Below are 18,232 nucleotides of genomic sequence, written 5' to 3' on the forward strand. Positions count from 1 at the left end.
GTAATTAATCCTCTTAACTCACACTGCATCGTATGCTACAGATCTTTCTCCATTGGTTTTGTGGTGAACTGAGATAGATAAGCAAAAAAGGGATTCATAAGAAAGACAGCAGAACAGAAGCAAATGAATTGAGAAGCTGTGATGTGGACAGTGATAATGACAGCAGTGTGTGCGTGTATGCAGCACACCACACTCTGGTGACATTTATGAGTGAAAGCCCTACTCATTATCAAAGGGATCAGTGAGTCTTAAGCTGAGATTGCTCACATCACTTCAGAGTCATTCAGCCATTTGGAGAGAGACACCTCTGAAAATTATCACTCACTCCAGCTGTCTCAACTCTGTGGCCTGGATACGAGGCTCAAGTCCTGTTTTTCTTCCTTTTGAAATGTAACAGCTATTTTGAAGATCAAAAGCTACTATAAACCTTAAAGTCTCAATAATCCATACATGCTCTACTGGCTTTGAGGGCAGATTTTATTTGATCACTATTTGAACTTTGTCATGGTTACACCATAAGCAGTGTTAAACAACTTGCCAAACAGCAATCTTTGAAACAATACACACATTTGTTCAACTTTTTGAACTTTGAGATGGGAACGTCACTGTGAATGTGAATTTCATTAGAGATATTAGCAATTTAACAGCAATGACCACTATCAAAACATACTCATTCTTAAGTGGTGTTATTATCAGTGACAGTGCTGACACTGTTTTTCATTTCTAATAATAAAACTGTTGGTCACTCACATATAAATTAATGATACAGATGAAAGCTCTGTAACATTAACATGGGCTTCACACAATGACAGGACAAGCTATATCACAGCTTAAACTCCTTGAAGACCTACTTTGGAGTTTTAACAGCAGACAAGCTTAAATAAGTGTTTCAAATTCTAATGGGACTCCTAATGGCTTCTGTTTACTCGATGAATCTGTCATTTACACTTGCCACCTGCTTGTACATATAAGAACTCCTCTGAATTCTGCAGTGCTTTGGTAGGTACTTTTGGTAGGTACTGTGAAACAGAAAGAAAACAGATATAACGTGATGTATCTTATCTTGTCTAGTGAAAACAGATTAGATGTTGGCCAGCAGAGATCAGATTCAAGGCACATAGGATGTTATGGTGTGTAATCCAAACTGCCACCACTTAAATGGAAGACTAAATTAGACTAAAGATTTTTGGTTTCACTTAATTGTGCGGTCTTACTATCTAGTTGGGATGGAGCTCTAACTATATTACTACCTGTTTTCTGTTGTCAGTAAATAAATTGATAATGATAAAACAAGAACCAAGACAAAGGTCCCCTAAAGATACCCAAATGCAACTTTTTAAAATGGGAATGTAAAATGAACACTGACAGAATTCAGCTCATTCAAATCTCTGCAGACATTATAATCCATGTCCTATGTACATTCTATTTTGGCCCTATCTGAGGACACATTGTGTTATAAAAGCTGAGATTCATTATTTTGAGAAACTTCTTGCAGAGAACTGAGACGATGGAAACAGACTCTAACTCCAGCACTTAAAACAGCCGTCTTATCAGCCTCCCTGGATACACAGGAGAAAAAGCCTTATTTCCTTTTTTCCACATTATCAAAGCCAGTCTCCTTTATCTGTCTCCATCACAGGGAAATCGTCTCACTGCTGAACTCTCACAGCACCACACAGCATCAGTGTGTGAGAGGCCAGAGGCTCCATCCAGAGGCCAGGCAGCTAAGACACAAGGCTGTGGAGAAGATGGTCAATTCCCCCTCCCTCTCCTTGACACAGTCAATAGCAATCTGCTCGGCTGAAATCCTCATCTTCTTGTCCAAACATATTTGAGGGTTCCTTGCCTGTGTCGTGTGATTGACAGTGCCTGTGTCGAAGGGCTCGGCGCTACGTACACCAAGTGTCAGGCCTCACCCAAGACAACTGTCTGTCAGAGCATAGGTTACAGAGTGAGTGGTGAGTGACTGAAGCGGGTGGGGAGTGGGCAGACAGGAGAAAGGCCAGGGCAAAGTGCTGCCTCAGGAATGACAGAGCCTCATCGGTCCTATGGGATTTGGCTGCCATGGAGAAACGCTGCTGCTGCATGCTGCTGTGGCGCTCTCAGGCACCGACAGACACACAGTGAGGCACTACTGTGAAAGTGAGGTGATATGACCCTGCGCGATCGACCCCTGCACGGAAACTTGAAGGCTGCCCGGCATCTCTGCTAAGAGGACAGAACGTTTTAGACAGGCTCTTCCACACAAACCTAAACCAATTTCTCATTGAGATGAAAGCATCTATTTTTAGCGGCTCTGTCAGCTCAGGTAAAGGAAAATGTTGTCTTGCCTCAATCATTCTGCTTCCCCCCTTTTGGCTGTTCAACACTCAAGAGATCAAAAGCAAAGCCAGGAAAGCGAAAACGACAAGGTGAGGATGCACTGAACTATCGGTGGGAGGTTTGAACTTGAGGCGGCAGGAGAAAGCTCTGTGTTACAGACACTATTGATCCAGTCACGGCAGCTGACACAGAGTCTCTTGAGACTGAATGTCCTATAGTGCAGATTAACTGAAGCCATTATTCCTGTGGCTCACCACGACCCACAACCACCCACCACCATCTCGGAACCAGCACAGCTGTCATAAGGCATTAGGATCTGTGAGGCTGCTGTGATTATGGATGGAGGTGAAGGCCTCCTCAGATTGTAGTGCTTTCATGCCTAATTTCTCTGTCTCTTTCTCCTGCTCTCCCCTGTCATTATCTACTGTAGCCTATGCCCTATACCAGTTTCAAGTTCCCAATCTCTCTTTCTGTCTGTCTACTCTCACAGCCAATTTCTCTCTTTTGCCCAGTTTCAGGCTTGGTTTGAGCCGGTGTCTTTGCCTCTGACTTTCCTCGGACCACATTCCTTTTTTATATCGTCTTTTTTCCTTCACTAACTCAGTCCTGTGGTATTCTTTTAAAGTCTGACTAAGTGCCAAATGACCATCTGTCACATCGGGGGACAGTGCTTTATGGGCAATGTATTATTATACAATGTCCATGAAAAATATGGCAGGATATTACATAGCCATGTATCATCCCCACATCAATTTGTCGGGATGGTGACTGAGTAAAGCCAGAAAAAGTAATTAAGGCACCGGCTTAATAAACACATGCATGCACACACACACACACACACACACACAGGCAAGTGCATAAATCCCAGGGAGACAGGTAAAATAACATTGTGAACACTGAATAATTTTAAATAGTATAGTAACATTCGTTGGAGTATTATTGTATTGTCACGTCACAAAGTGACCAGTCAGTGCATGTTAAAAGTCTGATTTTAGTCAGATTAAGACAAAAATTCATGTAAACACGTTAGTCTGACTGTCCAGCTAGTTTTAGCCAGACAAACATACAATGCAATTCATAGTCCGATTACTCCTGCATCACTGACTGAGATGGTTTTCACACCGATGTGTGAAGGATCTTGGGGAAATTCTTTGTCTTTGACTATGTGGTCTCCATCAAAGATGCATGTCAACTCCATCTTGAATGAGCTGATCCCCAACAGCAGCTTTCACAACATTAACAGAATTCTGCTGAGCAATATTCAGCTTCTTTCAAAGGCTATACATCTAACAGCAACAAACAGGATCTGCCTCAAATCTTCAAAGTTCAAAGTGACCGGCATTCTAAGATCCATCCTGAAGAGCAAGATCTCCTCTCTTCTTCAGTGTTGGCTGCACACAAGTATTTTTAATCATAAAATGACTTAGCACCTGTTGCTTTACGTGAAGCAATTTCTGCTGGTCCTTTTAATTTATCTGCTTCATTTTATCACGCTTAATGTGAATAGTGAGAGTGAGTTGAAATTCACCTCTGAATCATTTGCAATTTTGTGCCCTTTGTGTCTCAGTTGACATGCAAAAGGCATTTATTTGTAAATATTTGTGTACTTGGCTATCCTCTGCTTATCTAAGTTTGTGGCATGCACCTCATTCACAGCCAGCGAGTGTCCCACTCGTCACAGCCGTGGCAGACAGTGGGTAGGTAAGCAGCAGAGCATTACTTCCTGCAGTCCTGACACCATAATCAGAGGGTGGCAAACCTCTGTGTTTTTGTTTACACTGAGATTAACCACACGCACACCCAAGCACCCAAGCACGAGAACGGAATGCAAATTCAGAGCTCACTCTGAATTTATGAATGTGCGGATTAAATTTGAACTGCTTGTTTGCCCTCCCAAACTTTCACATCTGGGAAATAAGACTGTCTGTCAAGCACCACCACCCCCCCCCACACACACACACTCACCCACCCAAGCAGTGTGCTATGAAACACCATGCTAATTCACCAACTGCGGCAGTGCAGCACTTGACTCGCACACAATGCAAAGCATTGTCTGTTTCCCCACAGTGATTTCATGTGGTGCAGTGTGGGTGGTGAAGTTTTGGAAAATGGCAGAGGCGGTCTACTACATGACCTAATGTAGAGGGAGATCCTGAAGGACCCCCTTCAGCCCTGGTAGAGCACAGTGACAGGGCAGTCTGTGGGAGTGAATCAGGTCCAAGCAACCTTTAACCGCAGAGCAAAGCCAACTTCCAATTTAGCACACTTGGAAAGTGGGAACTCGCCCACACAGAGTACAGTGATCTCAGCTGAAATGCTGTTGATTCAAGGATGGTTTCTAGGAGGAGGTGATCCTCCAGAGCAATGCTAAATTAGGACGCGGAGAAATAAACAGCCGTTGTGCATCTCTTGGAGATCAAAAGTCATGTGATGACACCCACAAAGCAAAACACTTGAGATAGGCATCAACATACCGGATTCATTATCACAACTTTGCTGACAATTCAATAGGCTTTTTTTGTTGTTGCATGTGCATTATGATTTTAGAAAACACAGGCATTACATTTATTTCCACTTTGGAGTATATGAGTAGTATTTGCAGTAGATATATAGTATATTCTAATGACATTCTTCTGTACTTAACAGGTTTTGATTTCAGGCAGTGCTGAGCGGTTCATACCACAAGACCGGGATGTGAAAATGGAACGAGGTGCAGCAAAACACTGTTCACGGCACATGCTAAGGGTTTAGCTGAAGAAGTAACAGTGGTAATAACTGCATCAATGAGCAATTTACTCTAATTAGCGCACCAAGAATGTATATATTCTTGTAATAGCAGGTGTGTTACTTGTTAATGAAGCTGCAAAAGCTCTCACTGTAATAGACCGATTTATTTTTTTTATTTTTTTTAAAGTTAAAGGTTCAGTCTTTTCAGGCGCCAAAGAGTTATACTTATGATCCTCAGCATTATACTTCGCCCTATGCCCCTAATCTCCATGGGTGACATACAGTATCAATGTTTACCGTCCATTTACATCTAGAGAGCACACTTCTATTTTTATATGCCTGAAAGCATATAAAAAGCACAGGTGCGACATTACAGAGCATGTGGGAGCCATCTGGCTACTACTAAACCTCGTTGACACCAAAATGAACATGTATGAAAAACTCCTTTTATAAATGCCAGTTTACCTGTACAGAGGTACAAAATGTGCTGTTTACCATGGCATCAGAAAACACAGTGGACAATGTTATTGCGATTCAATTCAGTCTCTCAACAATGAAAATTATTTGAACTGTTTCATGCTTTCATCACTGTCAATCAAAGCCAATAAAGCCTTTCAGTCATTTGAGCCAGGAGTAAAAGCTGAATGTAGACCAAAAAACTAGTGATGGTGAGATGAAGCCTCATGAGGCATTGAACCACTTGAGCCAATTGGTTCGAGAAAGGGTTCATTTCTCGAAGCTTCATGTGCACACGAAACCACCTACTGGCCAAGTGTATAATCACAGGCAGCTGTATCTGAACCACATAATATGTGATGAATTAAATTTTTGTGTCTGTTAGAAATGACTATGAATTACAAAAAATGTATGACCAAATAATTTCTGTACATATGTGTTTAATACATTTTTTGAATGTATTCTGTGTGTGTAAATCTTCCCAAAATGATAATAATAATATCATAATATGACAGGTTGTGCAATGTTTTTCTGAAAATGGCATGGGTGTAATCAGGCAGAGGACAGTGTAAGTGCTTGTGGAACTAGGAAAAGGGCACAGATTATGCTTGTGTAACTTGGACAATGATGAGCCTCGCTGGCTCCATCCTATATCACCTATCCTACTCTCCTCACTCTCCTAAATCTCTCTCTCTCCCTAAACTCTCCAAACTATCTCCAAACTATATAAACGCTATCCAAACTCTAGTATCCAAACTCTCCAAACTATCCAAACTCTATCCAAACTCTCAACTGACCGCAACTCTCCTTCAAAAACCCACATTTTGAATGGAGCCTGAGGGGTCTATATAGCTCGCGCTAAATCTGAACCACTTCACGAAGCAATGGTACAGCCGGGCGGTACAGCCACGTGGTACAGCCGGGCAACGAGGCTTCGGACGTCATCATTTTTGGCTCCTTCCCTAAATGAAGCAAGCCTCGATACGCGCATCGCGGAAACGCCCCCTCCCCTACTCGGCACACGCTTCGAAGCCTCGAAACGGAACATCACATCACTACAAAAAACAGATATTAGTGGTTTCTATTTCTTAGACCAGATGAGGCCGCATGGAGCCAACACCTAAAGTGAAGAGGCTGCCTGGAGCCTCCGAGAGAGCAGGTTTTTCAAAATGACAGGAGAAATGTTTAGGAGCAAGCAGGTTTAATAGTCTTGAAAAGGTAAACAGACTTCTAATTAAAGGTGGTCCGAGGTGAGCTAGCCAGATGACCCGAGTGTGAAAGTGACATTTAGGAATTTTTAAAAAATGAGGAGAATAAAAACCATGTCGCTGAGAAGATTTAATGAGAGAGACTCTCATCACTTCCCTCTCCCTGTGGGGAGTGACCTTTCTGACTCCCCAGTGACAACATTCCCTTTAGATTTATTGGGCCTCTCCTTCAGTTACAGTGGAATGAAGAGAAGACTTGCTTCACCATCCAGACACTGACCTTTAATTTAACACAGTCGGGGGAAAGCATGGTGCACAACGCCTGGCTGACCAGTGGCATCAAACGGAAAAGTGGACCCAGAAGTGGCAGGAATTAGCTGAAAGCCCAAGACCTTGTAGTGGCACCTTTGTTGATAGCCTTCATCTTCATCTGGGGCTTTGTGTGCAGGATAAAAGTGTGTGTATTCACACAAAGACACGTGAAGGGATCAAAGGGACTGGCAAACAAGCAGGTGAATTTGGAAATGATTCCGACAGATGTCCACAATGCTACCAGTCTCCTATTGTTTATAGTGTAAATCAGAGGTACTAATCACTCTCCCTTATTTCAAACATAAGTCACATGGTTCACAGAATAGTTCCATATTTAGTTAAACAGGCGTTTTGTTTATTTCTGATAATATATGATAAAATTGATCTCACCCTGTATATCAAGACACAGCTAACAAAGTTAGCTTAGCACAAAGACTAGCCGTAGGCTATCATGTTTCAGGACATGAAGTATGTTGTTAAACTGGAATTTAACCTTTTATATTTTCCAATGAATTCAGTAAAAGACAAACATTACAGTAGCATGTTTTTCTGTGGTGACACTCAAGCATTATGATCAGAACTACTCTAAAATGAGGGGAAGAGAGAGTGGAAATAAATGATCACAATACTTTGCTTCAAAAATGCTAAACAGACACATGAATGGTTCCTACTCCCACTCAATTACATTAAATTAGTCACTTAGGTTTTCTAAATCCTTCTCCTGTGCCAAGCTACAGTAGCAGCAAGCAACAGTGTCCACACAAAAACTCACTAATATTTAGGCTGCACAACTTTTAATGTTTATAATATTGTAGTATTTATAAAATAAAAGTTGTATTATATGTATAGATATAAGATTATTATCTAGAATGGAGTACCTAGCTGTAAATGTCCAATTATGTTGCAAGGGTAAAATATATCCACCGTGTAAACAATGATGTAGTTGTTTTAGTGTTTTCTGTGGTAGAATTTAATATGTAGAATTACCAAAGGAATGGTTCCTCTTTGTGCAAATGTACAAATAAAAAGTTTGGTGGCACATATTCATCAATGTGTCTGAAAAGAAATATGGAGAGCAGTTGTCCACGCGGTAGTCTAACTGCCACTGAGTGGGGTCATTTTCTGCAGAGACAGTGCAAAAATATTACCGATTGTTTCCTTCAGTGTCCCCTTATGGTACTTAGGAGGTTCAAGGCTGTTTCATTATTTTCTACAGACACAGCTCACCCTGAACTGGGATTTGCTGCAGAGTCTCTGGTGCCACTGCCAGACAAACACGGTAATAATATTTATGTTCACTTCATGAGTGGTCTTTTTTTAAGTAAAAATCCCACAGATAGATTCTTAAATTGCTCAACTACCAACAGTTCTCACATGCACTTTAATAAGATAGTTTATTGAGGCAATAATTTACACTAAGACTTTAAAGCAACACAATTTAGGATTTCAACCTTGGTACATCGACAGAGTGAATGTCACCTCGAGCATGTCTGCATCGCCCGCATTGGCACTATGTAACGTCTGGTTTTGGGTTAGACAGCATTCTACTTTATCGCATTATAATCCCAAATTCTGAACATTGGGGCAAGGTTAAGTTCAGAGCCTAAGTTACAATTGTGTAATAACTATGTGGTTAATGACGTGACAAAATATCGCTGACGTCATTTCAGCTACACAGCAACACATTCTGCCTCTATCTGTGATCAAAGCCATAAGTGGCCTCATATCTGCAGCGGCACACAACCAAGACAAGGACATTGCATTCACACTTTGTTTTTCTGACATTTCAGCTCAACTGGTGGATGTGAAGTTCTGTGTATTTATGTTTATAACACCTTTATATGTCAAGCAAAAGTAATGATATTACAAAAAAACTATTGTAACCCTTTATATTACTTCACATTGCTGTTATTCGTCATCATTTTGGTGCTGTACTTATAGGTGTGGTTCCCTGAGTTGTACTGATAATGATATACGATGTCAGGTAAAAGGAAAAATAAATGTATATTACATGGATTTAGTGGTGGGAAGTTTATAGTCTGGAGCCTCGCCCGATATGCTGATCTGAGTTAGCAAAACATTAGAAGTTTTGGGGGTTCAGGGTTATTGAACACACCGACTGCTGCATGAATAACAGTTCTGCATCTGCTTTATGTACCAATAACCTGCTGATCAGACTGACGTACTCTCTCAGGTTATGGTACCCTGTAATTAGGTTTATTTTGAGCTCAAATAAAATATAGTGGGTCCATGGAGGTCACCTCATAATAACAGCTCTGGTGCTTTCACGAGACCTGCTAGGAAAATAAACAAGGAAACAAAAAAATTAAATATAGCTGAGCTGATTATAGCTCTGATGATTTTAGTCAGTATATCCCGGGGACATTTTTGAGCTATTCTTTTGGTTGTGTCATTGCTTTGATATGTTTCACAGAGCATTCTGTCTATTTGGTTTTCTAATTTGATAAGTGCTAAAATGGTTTCTGACATTAAAAGTAAATTCTTCCATGGGTTTGGTTTAATGAATGACAGATTAATGTCATTTTTAATCAGATGCACTAAAGTCTAATACGCCTACTGTAACACAACATGCACTGTGATGCATGCAAAATACACTGGTTCATGTTATTAACACAGAGTAAATGAAACATTCATTGAAAAGAAAGAACAGCCAGGGGCTGGTGTTAATTACAAGCATCAGGTTTGCAGCACTTGGGATCGGTGATGAACTGTGTGTAATTTAGCCTGTGACTGCCTGAACATTCTCCTCACTCAGGAGGTTGAGATGTGCCGGGCTTTTAGCAGACCCGTCTGACACAGACATCAATGAGGTCAGCCTTCAGAGGCTAAACTTAGTCATAATAATTCATCTTCCTTGACATCATCATCTTCAAGTCACCTAGCAACCATCCACACGCACTAAAACAACCACAAAAAAGGCATTGGATATCTGGAGTTGGGCTCTCACTGGCTAAATCCAATGAAACTAACTTAATGGTGTTTTCCTATTTGTAAACCAGAGTTTAAGTAGCTCCGAATGCCACGTGACTCGGTCGCTATGAACCACCATGTTGGCAGCCTAAAATGCGGCAAAAATTAATGGGACCGGGGCTGGATTCAACCCGTTAAAGGTCACCATGCAAAAACTTGACAGAGTGAATATTTCTGATCCTTATAATGCCCCCTACATGCTTTTTATGACCATGGAAACAGACCTGCAGTATCCTGACATCTTCAACTTCCTGTTTAACTTCCCTTCATCGCACTCCAGAGAGTCACTGAAAGTTTACAAGAGCCTGGAGGGAAACAAATGGACACAATCTGGCTTTCTGACGAACATTCAACTCTGGAGACTACCGGCCTAGTCTCCTAAAGATAGCGCTGTTGTCCCTTTAGTATACCGTTAGCATTAGCAATGGGCAGTGTAGTGTGAATAATTGCTACTGCTGGTACACCTGTTGCTTGTGTTTTTTTCCTCATCGCTCCGTCTTCTTCTGCTCGCTCTGCGCACGTTTCACAGCAGTGATTCACCTCTGCCTTCTCTCTGGATCTGTGGGGAGCCGGTAAAATGCTCTCTTGTTAGCCTGTCTCTGACTGTTGGCATCCCGGGGCACAATAGCTATCTACAATCTTCATTTGTGTGACCAAGAGACGAGTTGTGTGACATATTCCCGGATTTATGAGTTGTCTAGTATACACGTCTACAGAAGTGAACAGCATCCTGCCGGGAGAAAATCTGATCCGTGATGGGAGACTTTGAGCAATCACAGGGCAGAGGGGACATTCTAATGTGAACCTGTTCTACTCAGCATGCTGCATGCACATCTCACACGTCCTTTTAATGGAAAGGTCTATTCCAGCTTTGGCAAAAACTGACTTTGGTGAAAAGCAACCTAAATAAGTTGGAAAGAAAGACTGCCTCAGGTCATCAGTCGCATATGAATCACCTGCATCTGTCAGAGAGCCACAATCCCAAAATGTTATTTCAAGCCTCATCACATACACAATCTGATCTTTTGAAACTTATAACTTTGGCATGTTGTATCTCCACAGTGATTACAGTGATCAGCCACATTATTAAAACCAGTCACCAGTGGCTGATGGGTGTGTGTGTGTGTGTGTGTTTGGTAAGAGTACGGGAGAACGATGTAAGAGGCAGAATCATTTATTTGTTTTCAGTCCTGTGATAGCAGATCCATCTTCTGGACAGAGAAAATTAAAGTGAAGGCAAGATTTAAATACCTTTCATTAAATGTTGATGAGCTCGATTAGCTCTACCAATCACCTGACTAGATAAACAGACAAGCAATACCACCTCTCTTTCAGGAGACAGCCACACACGTGCACATAAAAGTGTGTGCACGCAGGGATGCACACCCACGCACAAATCTCAGATGGTAAACGGATGGATGGACCCTCATCATATAGCATAACGAACTACCCACCTCCCACCCCACCAAGTTGCACAGATTTGGGACTAACAGCCGTAATTTGCAAAAGAAAAATGACTAAACTGTCATTCAGTTGACAACTGGAAATTGCACACAGCGTTGTGTTGAGGTGAAAGAGTGTGACTGAGTCCCTCACCACATCAGCTGCTTGGAAAATTGAGGTGTAACAGGTTGTCATATGGAGTGACACATCAGCCTTTGTTAAAGAAATTACTTTGCTTTTCGCTCAGTTCTTTGATGCTAGGCCTCCTGGACAAATTGTCCGTTTGGCGAGCGAGTGCACACAAAATGGAACTGCATCTTCTGTACATTGCTCTGCTAAAGCACAAAGAACCGGGGCAGGATAAGAATCCAATTATCCAAGGCAAATAATGGATGTCTCATTTGAGATGAGTGGCTGTTGCGACAGTAATGTCAGCATCACGTTTTTTTTCCCCAAAATCAGTCTCTATCAACTGCATCATCTTCTGCTCAACACCAACTTATCTTCTGCCGTACACGACAAGCTCACCGGCATTTACGGATCATAGTAAATCAATGTTGAAGGCAGTGGAAACATGGTTGTCAGAGATAGAGCATTTACTCACATGTAGCGTAGGTGTGGGTTCTGAGCGAACGCTCGAGCCTGGATCACCCTCAGGTTGCAATTCATGATGGTTCTGAAATGAAGGCAGATAAAAATACAGATGGAATGGTGAAGAAACTAGCAGAATGAAGTCATTTATCGTCTTTTCCTCTGTGAGCAGATACATAAACATGCACACACTGACATCAAGGCCATGTTGTTTTTTCCTTTTCCTTTCTTATTCTGTTTCATTGTGTCCATGCCTCTATGCTCACATTTATGTATTTGGGCATTGATTTTGAATTTATGTACACTGTGGAAAAAAAGGATCCGTCTGCTGCAATTATTCATCTGTGTCTCTCCACCAGTGTATATGGGTATCTATGGTGTTATTTGCTGATCCGGGTGCAAATCTTCACAGTTTACCTACTGCCTCTCTCTGATCACAGATACTGCATTCAAATTTTGACATCGACTTTTCTCGTCCACCCTTTTATCAGTGGTACACAGTCTTTTGTCACTCTCCTCCCCTTATTTAACACTGGAGCTGTAGCTCTGTGTCCTTGTTCTCTCCATCACATGAAGCACAGAGCACCCGTTACGGCGCTTTTCCACAACACGGATCTAGCACTACTCGGATGGGCGTGGCTTGACTCTACACGGTTTGGGTGACTGGCACGTCATTATCCTTAGAACCTCCTCAACGTGGGCGGGGTTGTCATAGCAAGGCTGCACCAAACTGCCGTGACGTCGTTTTATACACGACGCACACACACAAACTAGTGGCTTGTAAAGCAGTTCTTTTCAGTGTACTGAATCATTCAAATCAGTTCATTAAAAAGCTTTGTACAGTACTTCCTGCATGAGCGGAGCACAGACTCAGTCACAGAACTAAAATACGGTGGAAGGGGTCGTGATGCAGCTCACGACCTCCGGCTTTTGGCAGTGCTGTCGCTAAATACACCAGACTGTAAAATACTGTGGTTTTAGAAATGTCCTTGTAAATGTTGGAGATTAACACATGTTTTGAGGATTTTTACGGCTTTTTTTTTTTACAGTTCAGCATTGTTTGATTCTTGTGTCAGACGTCAAGCTTGTGACTCTTGAGACGACTGTCTCTGCCAATCAGTGGCCGGCAGTCTGTTGATTTCACATTCTAGTACTCTTGAAACCTCGCCAGAGTAGGTACTAAATAAGTACCAGGTACTATCGCTAATGGAAAACCAAAATAAACGAGTCGAGCCGAGAACTAGTGCTACTACTGCTAGAACTGTATAGTGGAAAAGCAGCATTAGACTGTTGCAATTTGCTGTCAGATTTCACAAACTCACTGCTCCACTCTCCCCTATCTATACATTTGAAGAATATATAAAGACGACCACTGAGCTTTGGTTATGCTGTGATCTTCCAAGGAGTAACCTTACCTGTAATGATAATAATGTCCGAAATTATCAGTGTAAACAGCAGTGATCTGATTTTCTAATGAGTGCTTAAATGTGCTATTGAGACAGCTATTGCTAGTAAGTTATTGAGCCTATTCTAGCCAGTCAACGATAAAATAGACACGTATATGCATCAAGCTACTTAGAAGTCGAGGGGGAGATGGACTACTGTAGCTTCGAATAATGTCAGAGCCCTTTTGCAGCTGATAGAGCTCCCCATTACGTAAATGCAAGACCAATATTAACCCTGGTCTCATCTTTCTCCTTGTCTTAATCCTTTTTACTTGATGAACAAGCCAACGGCCTGTTGCTCATTGTCTATTGCTGTGTTCAAGTGGAACTCATGAATTTGTAATCATGACATAGTCATTGTAAACTTCTTCAACCCAAAGCTTTAAAATAACAACAACAACAACAATAATAATAATACCAATAATAATAATGATAATAATAACAATAATAATAATAATAACAATGATAATAATACGATTTTGAATCCGGTATGAACACAACTTCATTTGAATGGAACATCCAACTGCCAGACTGGCTACCAAAACAAAGACCCTGATAACAACACACAAAAGGAATGTGATTTCACTCTGTGCTTATTTTAATCTGCTAAATATTTACATATTTCGTTTCTTGTTTTCAGTACTGAGGGCTAAGTCTGTAAAGCTAAAAAAAAATAAGATTTGGACAAAATAACAGTGTAATGCAGACTTCTTTTTGGAGTATTTTACAGCAAGAACCAACATCAAACAACCATTTTATAACACTAGGGTGCCTATAGCTGCTAAAATAGTGGTGGATACTACCTGGTAACAATATAAAACACATGTACACATAGGTTTGTTGGTGCTTTGCTGCAAATGGCTCCCTATAGGCCCTCAAAACTACCAATGATCCTACCAACTAAGTATCCCCATGTACTCGAAGCATGAAAAACTGTAATCTTATTCCCTTTCATTACCATAAACACACACACACACATCATGCCATTGCTGCAATAGCTCACCATTGGTGTATTAATCTGCAGCAGAAGCTCATGAATGCACCATTTACTTTTGTTTGAGTGATGTTTGCCCAAAAGAACTAGAGTTCATGGCCTTTTAAGGAAAATATGCATGTATTTTTTTATATATAAATTAACTATCACCATAATGTGACAGTGGGCTTGGGGACACAGAAATTGAAATTTTAATTTTTATGGGATATTTGTTGATAAAGATGATGCAATATTACCATCTATGCAATACATCTTATCAGACTGCTATGTATTTTGTATCAGTCAGATTGCTATGGCAGCTCTAACCACAAAAAATAAATATGTTTGTCAGTGTATGATATTTAAATATTTACATTTATAACCGGTAAAATCACATACATTAGAGCACGGAAGAATAAATCAATCTTTTCAATTTTTTTTTTGGTAAAGGTAAAATGTAAATTCATGTATGTTTATGTTAGGCATCGCTGAGTAAATTTTACCCACTCATCTCTCCATAATGCTGACAGCTCCACATGGCAGCGTCACTAAACTAACAGTCTTCTCTGGGAGGGCCTGATGTTAGGTGAGGAGGGGTTGGTGTCCCCAGACAAAGCAGCAGGAGCGATAGGCAGTGGTAATGAGAAAAATGCTAATTTGGTGGTGGAGATATTGCACTTGGCTTCCCTGATGAGGATCAAGGGGATCAGGAAAGAGGCCAGCTCTGACTTTGGAGGAGAGCGGAGAATATGGTTCTCTGTGCAGGGAGGAATAAAAGTGAGGAGAGAAGTGGAGGTCAGAGTCAGTGGCTCAGGGAGGAGCACCAGAGGCGAGGGGAATGTAAAGGACATGGCCTCATAACGCAGGTAGCAAAGCAGCAAAGTACCATTACATTGCTTTAAGCTGTAAAGAGATGAAAATAAAAAAAAGTCACAGTAGGGGTCCCTAATTCAATTTTCCCTGCTGTTTTTTTAGCATTATTTGGGGATGTTCCACCAGCATGTGACTTTCAAGAATTAAAAGCTTAAATTTCAGCTTGTGTTAATATCAGAAACACAAACTTTCACTTGCTCTTCCCTCTAACGACACCTCCACTGAGAACGGCCAGGACTGAGTCACACTCTGAGACGTATTAAACATTAAATCCCAATACATCATGGTGATGCTGCAGCTGCAGCCTCTTGAGCTAATGCTCTCGTCTTTTGGAGAAAATCACCGTCCTCTCTGCAGTAAAGCAGCCATGGAGAAAGGGGGATTGACACAGGAGTACACGTTCCACAGATTTGAAACACAGTAGGACTGTGTCTCCACTTGCTTAACACTCACAGTCTCTGGAGTCCAGTGTAGAGCTCCATATCGACGTCTCTCAGAGTCTGCAATCCTGTCCAATTCTCTATGTGTCTGCAAACAAAAAGAGAGAGAATAGTAAATGACATGAACATCAGAGGAAACTGTACCAGGAAATGTATATTTGTACTCCCAAATTGCAAAATATCTGACAGTGTGTCATCAAAGATTTCGAATCCATCCTCATTTAAATTGCAGTCAGTTGAACAGCTCTGACGGAGCTCTCTGCTGCCCTCTGATAGATTTAATTGCCAAGAGGCGGCTTCTAAAGCTTAATCCATGCGAGGGAACGAGTACGGCGGCGATCCGAATGAAAACTGCGGATGATTTTACTTCTAACACCATCAGACTCCCAGGGAAAGCTTGTTCTGTGCGATAGGATGAAACAAGTGAAGCTGGCACCTTCTAATTAGCTCATGGGAGAAAAAAAAAATGTAAATCATTTGTTTGTTATGGTCTGGAAATGAAATAAACCAACATGCATAGGGCACAATGGGTTCAATTAAGCTGGGCGAATGAGGAGATGTAGCAGAGGGCACAGCAAAGGCTTCACGGCTTTGCTTTGGGAGAGTAAAATATGATTAAATGCTAAAGGGAACTGAATTAAAATGTCACATTTAAATCAGTGAACATAACAATCTGTGAAACAGGCTGGTCATTTAAAAAGGGTTCGCTGTGAAATGGACACGGACACGAGCTGTTTCGACTAAGACACAGCCTTTATTATGCTGCACGTGCAGCCTGTGACCTAAGGTTTGAACTGTAATTCACTGGCTTCTGTGACCAGATATGAGTGTATGTTACATACAGTACATTTTTGCATTTAGAAAAAGCGCATGGCCTGTACTCCGGTGCCACATGTGAGCAGCACTTCTCTGTTGTAGATGACTTTATGACTGTCATGCTGATTGCTGTTATTGAGGTGGGAGCAGACAGTGATAGGAGTGGGGCTGTTTTCCCAGACAAAATAGTTTTAAAACACTGATTACATCCAGTATAAAAACTGTTCTGAGGGTAATGTCAGCTCAAGCACAGGAAATTGAGCTTGGGTTTGCCAGATGTGTTGAGATATCCACACCAAGCGCAGACAACATTTGTGCAGACACACCAGAAACAGTGACTGTTTGTTTACTTTAATCTAAACCTCTGTTTAGTATTTTCTCTTCCCTATTGGTGAGTTATAAAGCTTGTATTCTGCTGCTTTGATACACATTTGCTTCCCGTGAAACAACATTGACACTCAATTAACAATGCTCACATCGAGGGGTCTTGTTTCTGGATTTCAATTACTCCAGATCACAAAACATCTTTGATTTCCCAGGTCTACTGCACTACCAGTGTCACTCATAATGTGGTCAGCCACTTATTCACACAATCGCCGCTAAAAGCCAATCACTGCACAAGAGGAAACAGCGCATTTGTGCGTGTGCGTGAATGTGAATGTGTTGCTGAAAACATGTGGCAACTGTACCTGCGTCACCGTGTCAGAATTTACGTTGGCGATGTTGAGATTGGAGCGCTGAAAGCAGCTGATTGTGAAGGTGACGCGCTGAGTCATTAAAGTCATTAAACTAATATCACAGTGTCCACAAGGCCCTGCTTATTCACAGCAGTGTTCTGTTGCCGCAGTGACAGGCAGCAAAGGCAGGCTGACAGGAAATTAAATCCACACAATTTGGTTTCAAGGGCTGCTGTTCACGTAAATATCCTAATAATGATACTGTAGTTGTAAGGTTTTGTTTGTTTGTTGACACTTTGGGAATTTGCAGGAAGCCAAAAAAACAAAACACTGACTCACCTCCACTAACCATGCAACAATGCAATATAGTGTATATAAATATGTCTGCCGTTACATGAAAGGTGAGAAATAACAGCAAAAAGAGCTGACTAACTGTACAAGTGTGCTCTTATTCAACCAGCTCATTTCGACTCACGGCCTTCATCTGGCTGATTTACTGAATGCTGAAATGCACAGCTTACAAAGGCAGCACAATATGGCTGAGCATGCTGCACCCTGAAGAAGAGAAAATGCATTTTTGAGCTTAAATAAAAGAAAAGAAAACAACAAAAAACCTCGGTTTTATTTAATAGCTAGAAAAATGTTCATCCATCCCTCATGAAGTCAGTCTGCTCCCTTTGTCTCAGACTGACCACAAAAAGATATGGTCTAGGAGCTTCCTAGGTTCATAACTCGTGAAAGTTATGAAAGGAATAAAAAGTTTGATGCATGGAAGAAGGTAAAAACAAAAAAAAGTGCAGACACTAAACTAAAGCATTGTGTTCTTTTTCTCACGTGAACCCGGTACAATGGTAAAATAAAAACTTGACAGTGTAACAGCATCATGACTTTAGTGGAACGCTGAAAGGACAGTGACAGGACACTCCTGTTTAAAACACAGAACACTGAGTGCAATATG

The 18,232-nt window shown here is 41.2% G+C and overlaps 1 protein-coding gene across 1 annotated transcript in view; it reads right to left on the bottom strand.

The window, feature by feature from the left end:
- LOC122761896 (NT-3 growth factor receptor-like) overlaps positions 1 to 15,864 on the bottom strand; it is a 127,218-nt gene extending 111,354 nt beyond the window's left edge. The window contains exons 1-2 of the mRNA XM_044017077.1: positions 15,795 to 15,864; positions 12,064 to 12,135 (exon numbers count right to left, since the gene is read on the bottom strand). Of these exons, the coding sequence (XP_043873012.1) occupies positions 12,064 to 12,135; positions 15,795 to 15,823 (101 nt within the window). The 5' untranslated portion in view covers positions 15,824 to 15,864. The remainder of the gene's footprint in view (positions 1 to 12,063; positions 12,136 to 15,794) is intronic.
- Positions 15,865 to 18,232: the final 2,368 nt, after the last annotated feature.

Source organism: Solea senegalensis, unplaced genomic scaffold (genome assembly GCF_019176455.1).
Source record: "Solea senegalensis isolate Sse05_10M unplaced genomic scaffold, IFAPA_SoseM_1 scf7180000015042, whole genome shotgun sequence".
Classification (NCBI taxonomy): Eukaryota; Metazoa; Chordata; class Actinopteri; order Pleuronectiformes; family Soleidae; genus Solea; species Solea senegalensis.